Source organism: Macrobrachium rosenbergii, chromosome 2, assembly GCF_040412425.1.
Source record: "Macrobrachium rosenbergii isolate ZJJX-2024 chromosome 2, ASM4041242v1, whole genome shotgun sequence".
Lineage (NCBI taxonomy): Eukaryota > Metazoa > Arthropoda > Malacostraca > Decapoda > Palaemonidae > Macrobrachium > Macrobrachium rosenbergii.
The window spans coordinates 46,150,513-46,158,012 of NC_089742.1; the positions used below are offsets into that span (position 1 = coordinate 46,150,513).

General features: G+C 38.6%; 1 protein-coding gene across 1 annotated transcript in view; it reads left to right on the forward strand.

Annotated features, from left to right (window-relative positions):
* LOC136846036 (serine-rich adhesin for platelets-like) overlaps positions 1 to 7,500 on the forward strand; it is a 152,831-nt gene that overhangs the window by 125,483 nt on the left and 19,848 nt on the right. The window contains 2 exon segments of the mRNA XM_067116691.1: positions 3,091 to 3,165; positions 4,348 to 4,407. Coding sequence (XP_066972792.1) covers positions 3,091 to 3,165; positions 4,348 to 4,407 — 135 coding nt within the window.

Below are 7,500 nucleotides of genomic sequence, written 5' to 3' on the forward strand. Positions count from 1 at the left end.
GACGTCATGGATACAGTAAATATTCAAACATTCCTGCTTGCACCTTTTCACAGGATTAGAGAGAGAGAGAGAGAGAGAGAGAGAGAGAGAGAGAGAGAGAGAGAGAGAGAGAGAATATCCGTCTAATTATTCCTTTACATTCAGACTAGTTTGCACCTGTAAAATAGGCAGGTGTGGTCAATGAACCCGACAGGTTAATCGGCCCAGGGGCTTAATAGGAATGTCCTCTGTCTTCAACTGTTTACCGCAAAACCCATCGGTGACACGCAATACCCTCTCGCTGCCCACGTCACAGTTACTACTGTTAACATTTCCTCACTGTCTTTGGATGATTCTGTTGGAAATGCAAGGGAACTGAGTCATCAAATCATTTATGTATGCATATATATATATATATATATATATATATATATATATATATATATATATATATATATATATATATATATATATATATATATATATATATATTATATATATATATATATAAAGCGTTGAAGTAGGTATCCGGTGGTTAGACAACAGAGGATAGCCACATCCAGGGTAGCAGCTAAAAAGTGAGAGCATAATACCCTCTGGTGGCAGATGCTGTAAGCAGACAGGGCATGCCAATATATATATATATATATATATATATATATATATATATATATATATATATATATATATATATATATATACATACACATACATATACATAATATACACACATATATATGTATAGTATATGTGTATATAAAATGTAAAATTATATCAAAAGAAAACCAATATCTTAACAATTGCTTAAACAAGGAAGAGCAAACCATATGACTATAGAAAGGTCCACGGTATCGAAGGAAGACGAGAGGCCGCTCTTTTTCTTTTCCTTTTGTTGTCGGAACGCTATTTACCCGTGCCCACACGCACGCACCCAGCGCGACCGCATAATGACCGCAGCTCAGGTGCAACAGGCCGTTGCCCCCTGGCTGAGGTTACCCAAAGGTCAGTGGCAAGGTCGTTGAGCTTCAAACGTATCTTTCATTACGCTCCTCAAGTTCTCACTCTTTGCAGTTCTTTTCTTTTTTCTCTCTCTCTCTCTTTTTGTCACGAAGGTTTACTGTTATTTATCTTTCCATTGTTTCGTTTTTTGCGCTCACTCACGCTCTCGCTCTCTCTCTCTCACGTGCACAAAAAAGACAGTCTTTCTCTGATTGTCTGAGAAGGAATGCCCATTAGGTTGTCATTATCGCATTATATACGCGCTCCAGTGCAGACAAATAGCTGCTCTCTTGTCCGGGCTACAGATGGGTTTGTCAAGAAAGCATACCATTGGGCACTTGAACATTCAGTTGATCGCGTTGCAGAGCAGCTTTATTTTATGAGGTTTAGTGGCGTCCACATGAACTTAATACTCAGCAGCTTCATGTCAGAAGGTTCAGTGATTTCGTAGTTTCTCAAGAGCCTTCAACTTACTTTCTTTTTGAAAGAGTAATGGTAAGAGTACGGTAGTGAATCGCTACCACAAATTCGTAATGCATTAAGGTTACTTGTCGACTTGAAATTTTAATGCAAGCCTACAAAACAGAACAAAAAAATCTTGAGACATCAAGTTCAATACACCCAACAACTTCAAAACCATCGATGAATTGCAAAACTGCTCGTTGACAACAGTAGCCCAGCTGCCCTTAGGCATTAGATAATAGCAACTAACCACTGTTTACTTTGGCACGTCATCAACCTCAAAACAAAATCTGATTTTCCTCAGGCAAAATAGATCCTTTACGTCCCTCGCTCACGCTATAACTAAATTGCAAGCCACTTTGTTCGAGCACAACAAGCCAATTCAGAAGGCAACGAAGTCACCAGACAAAGTATATTTGGTTCTGGTCACGTTCAAAAGATTCTCTATAATGAAGGAGAGGGGGGGGAGAGATGGGCAGGATAGGGAGCATGAAAGGAGAGTTCCTTTTCTTGCAGTTGAAGTGTCTGTCGACTTAGAGCAGCTGGCCATCGAGGGGCCTCGGGAAATCCTAAGTCTGCGAGACCAAAGGGCATGGACTGAAGAGTAAAAATAGCCCTGGTGGCGGTTGCAGCAAACAAGGTGTCATCCTTCGCTCTCATCACCATCCCCTAAATGACGAAGATCCGAAAGCCTTGTCCAATCACTTCCCAGATGACAAGAGACCAAAAGCCTTGTCCAATCGGTGATGGCCTAACTAATCGATCGTCCTTCCTTGAAACCAATGCCACCCTCTTGATTGAATAACTGATTGACTGGAAATTACCTGCAGAAGCTGCTACCGTAGTCTTTCGTATCACTAACTGCCCGAGGAGCTGTTTTAGAAAAAAGTAATTAAACCCGAAGTAAAAAAATTGAACCGAGTTTCGTGGAAGAACAAACGTGATGTAGAGTCATTTTTTATTGTGTTCTTCCAAGAAAGCCTCAGAGACGCAGGAACAAACTGTAGAGTCTACGAGCAGTATGATTTGTTCCCACATATTTTTCAGTTTGTTGGAACACTTATCGGTAGCTGCAAGTAATATATACCCTATAACTGGTTAACCATTTGAAAAAATTAGTAATTTGTCGGAACACCCAACGGTGGCTGCATGTAATATATACCAAATAACTGGTTAATCATTTGAAAAAAAAAACTGAACTTTATATCAATTGCTAATTTCAAATGCCCATACCTAATCTTTCGCTGGGGCTCAATGCTATCCAATAATTACAGCACGTTAAGATTTTCTCTCAAAACCACACAACTTTATTATTTTATGAACTTTTAGAATCGCCATACATTTATTTACAATAAGAAAAAACTCACGGCATTATGTTGCTTAAATTGTAGCTACTTTTAACGCAGTTTGAATGAAAACGATTTTCTTATATTAAAGAAGAGGGCCATTTTAATACTGTTATATCAAGATTATTTTTCTAATCAGATGAAAAAACAGCAAGGACTATTTATTAGGCAAATTAATGGCGCATGAAGGAAAAAGTTGGTATATTACGTGTAATCATTTTTATACATGCTAAAAGAGTGATGTCTAACTTAATTTAGCAATTTCAGAGGATCAACGCTAAAATTTCGCTTTGTCTCATTTCAGCTCCATTCAGCGCAGATGACTTCTTACAGCAAAAACAGACCGATCTCTCTACGCTGTTCCACTCATCGAAAGGAGGTAAGGCATTCAGAAAGAAAAAAAAGCTATTGAGTATTATTTCAGTAAAATTCCTTTACGATAATTCTTTATGATGGTTTGCAGTCATACCGCCTGACCCTCAGGCAGTTTCTGTCCAATTTTGTTGTTATTGGTAGTGTCTTCCTATGAAATTAATTATTTATTTTGAAATACGAAATCGTGCTATCGTTTCGTGCACTCAACATCTCAGAATTTGTTAAATCATGATAAAAAATCTTAAAACATATATTCTATGATAATGCATTGTGTTGACACCTTAATGTACATTAGTGCAACAATGCATTAACATCTATACAACAGTAGTACAAAGAAGAAAGCTACTTAATAAACATTTTCAAAGAATCCCACCAGTTGTAACACTTTCAAGAGTGTGAGGAAGTAGATCGCCAGAAGGGACGAGTTAAAACAAAATCGCCCTCGTTGCGGGGGACGGGGAGTTGGGGATGGGTAGTTGACGGGTTGGGGTGGGGTGGGGTTAAGGGGCAGCGGAAGGTACTCAATGGGCATATTCCGTAATCCATCTGAGAGAGTGACTTTCATGTTTTGGGTTGGTTTGAATGTTACCTGAGATTAGAGTCACGGTATCCCGCTCCCGTTATAGCCATTGTTGATGTCTTTTTTTGTTTTGTTTTTTCTTCCTCCACCTCTCTCCCTCCCAATCTTCCCTTCGCCCGCTCTTTTATTCCATAATATTCCCTGTTATTGCAACTTCCTAATCTTAAGCGTCTTTTTTCCCCATTCTCTTTACAAGACATCATTATCCCCCGTATTTAATAGAACTGAAATGACAGGTTTTATTTGGTTACAAGCATTTAAGGGACTGTGATGGGGTTTTTCGAAAGAGAAAGAAAAACGTGGACTGATTTTTTGTTATTGCCATTTTTTTTGATGCATGACAAACAGGTTTTGGTACTTGTCATCACTGTGGCGCTGGGATTACATTCTCCTACGACAGAACCTGACATTTTCATGGCTTGGACAACATTGAACTCTATTTACTTATGTACCAATTTTCAGGTTTTATCAAGCCACGTCACCTTAAACACAGTAAGATTTAAATTTGATGTCGAAAATTATGTTTATTTCTCAGTTTTAAAAATACATTTATGCTAACTTTTCGTCCTTTCTTCTTTTTCCCACAATCCGACGAACGCCTTCCAGGCATGATTGGACCACTGTTTAAACAAGACATGCCACATAACTGGGATTCGCCTGATGGAGGTAAGTAAAAAGATTTTATTTTCGTTCATAATTCAGTTTTTCTGCTGTTCATGATTACACTGAACTTCATGTACTTATGAAAACATGCACGCACAAACAAGGCATACCATAAACAAATACATTAAAAGAATGATAATAAAGGGTTGGCCTTTCAGATGATCTGCTCTTTCCAGCTAAAGTGTTGAACCATTTTAAAATCTGTCAACCTCATCTTTGATAACCGTGACTTTTTATTGTCGTTTCATGAATGTAATCTTGTAGCGTCGTAGTCAAACACACACACACTCACGCACACACACACACGCACACACACTTACGTGAACACAGTATTTCTGTATTCCATGACCTACCTGAATTCAGTTTTTTCTTTAATTCTTCATCCATTGCTTTAAACTTATGATAAATATCACATCATAAAAAAAGGAAAAAAAAAAAATCTAACCATCGAGTTGCTGAGGCGATAGACTTTTCGGTAAAATCAAAGAATCAAGGCAAAATTTACCCATTCGCAACAAATACAAGGTGGCTTCAAGAACTCCTCCAGAAATCCAGAGGATGCTTTCAAGCTACCGCGTGACCAAGGGCCATTAAGGCCATAATGACAGGACTTGTTTAGGCGTAGTCACTGTGGTGGCGCTCCTGTATCCTCCTCGAACGGTTTCCATTCCCGGTATAAGGCTCGAGATGTTGAGGTCCTCTTTTGCAGGTTCTAGTTACGAATTCGAAGCCCATTTGTTTGATTTTGGTCGCATTGTTATTGTGAAACTCAAAATGCAATGTCATGCAATTGGCGTTCTTGTATACTCTCTATATTATTCAGATCTCCTTAGTCATGGTTTTGGCTAGGAATTCAAACCTCCTTTATTCAGCACTTTAATAAATCCAAAAAATTCTAGTTTCGTCATTCATTCTTTTTAGAAATTTATGATTAATCATAATTCATTTATATCCGTCACCGTTATAAGCAGAAGCCATTTTTGATCAGAAAACATACATAGGTACTTGGCAGAATTTGATTTGGTATCGCTGTACCTTTTTAAACTAAATGTATTTTGGATATGTACCACCATCAAAAATTTATGCATCTATGTAAAGTATTTTCATAAACCTTCTCACCACTTGAATAAAAAGTTGGTTGTTTGCTTTCTTTGGAAGTTCTTTGTCATTTTAGCTTTCCTTTAGAATAAAAATTTTTCTCAGAATTTCTTCACAGAACAATCCTCAGATGGTATTTCTCAGCTAAACCAAAAACTTTCAAAGCATTATCTTTGGACCATTCAGCAGTGTTATATTTAATGTTAATTTCCATATTTTACTACTATTACCGCTTGAAGAATTTTCCCCACATCCTCTTCAACTGTGCTGAACTTTATACCCGTGCGGCTATTCCTTATCCTTAGCTGTTCTCTCTCCCCAGTTTCCTCTACCCTCCATTACCCATCTGTTTCCTTCTGTGCTTCTCCTTTCCCTTCCCCCTGCTTCGGGAGTCCAAAGCGGCCATTGTCAAGGTCTCATTTTCAAGGACGACGGAGTCGAGTAGTCTCGCTCAGCTCTTCACCAGCTGACGGCCATCACACCCCCTTCCTCAAGTCCCCCTTCTCCAGTTCCTCGCCCTCAGCCTACATACACCTGGCATTTGCCGTAACCACTCTCCCCTCCTACAGACATTAACAGTTTCCAAGAGCAAAAAACCAAAGCATTCCAGTGACTTCACCTGCCTGGCAACGCCATATTGTTGCCTTCATATTTTATAACAATAACAAGAGTACTTTTAATACTTTTTGCTTTTATTTTTCGAAAGTTGCACGAAGAAAAATTTGAAATAAACAGTTGGACGTTAAGTGTAAATTGCAATGCACCTACCCCTCAAAGGAGTGTCCCTTGCTTCTTTCAGGCACAAGCACCCTTATTTCCTTATTCTCTTTATAGTTTTCCTCATTCAATAGGTCGTCTGCGTCCGTGCCTTTAACCAGACTCATACAGCGTTAGCAAGCATGGGAAATTACTGAAAAAATTTCGAACAATTTGACAGGACCTTGTTCATTATTAGGACCAGTCCACAGAATTCCTGCCAAGACTTTTGTCATTGTTTTCAAAAGTGGTAAAAAACGATGCACACCACTGCGTGACTTGTTGCATTTACGAGCAACCCAAAACCAGACATTCCTGGGGAGGTCATGGTGGAGTTATTAGCCTCTTCCTGAAAACCAACATATTTCGAGGTATTTAAGGGGTAGCCGTGAGAACTTATCTTTTTTCCGCATTGTGGTCTCAAATGAGACTGAGGCACTAAAGCAAAAACAACTAGCAACATACTTCAGAACAGTCTAACATAAGAGCTTCAGCTTAACATATACTCATATACAAGAAAATTTAGGTCTATTGGTACATAACTTCAATGTGTTTCACATTCTAAATCATGGAGACAGAATCTTCCTTTAAGAAAAAAATTAATCTACATGAAAATTCTGGTACCCTTTGTATTGTGATTTTGTGGTTTTGTTATGACGCGTACGTCATTTGAAAGTGCAGATGTCTCAATTATATTCGGATAATCTATAACAACAATGGCGTTGGCCCCTTTAATTTCAGTCGTTGCATTACTTACGGTTTTATTGATGCCGATGCATTGTTTGCTAGCGCAGTTAACTTTCCTCGACATTCAGAAGAAAATAGCTGCCCTGAAACCTATTTCATGACTATCCCAAGTGTTAACATGGAAGGGTTCTCTGGAATTAAAAGTCTACATTTCTTAGATCACAAATGGAGTCTTAACATTTTATAACTAAATGAAAATTCCTGCGATCTCATTCCTGTTAATCCATGGGAGCCAGATTTTTGAAACCAATCTTATCTTGAGAAACTGTTGCTGGAAGCGAATGCTACTTAAATGGAAGAAGTTGCTGCTGCAGCTCCTCTAAAGATTTCCAGACCCAAAAAAATGTAACCTAAAACAGCTGCAGCAAATTTTCCAGAGCAGAGACGCGTCTAGAGGTCATTTCCTCTCTCAAGGAGAATGGACACGGGTCGGGCAAATAAATTTGGACGAGACATCGGACCTGCTAAAAGTCAGGGCGTGGTTGGATGATGAAA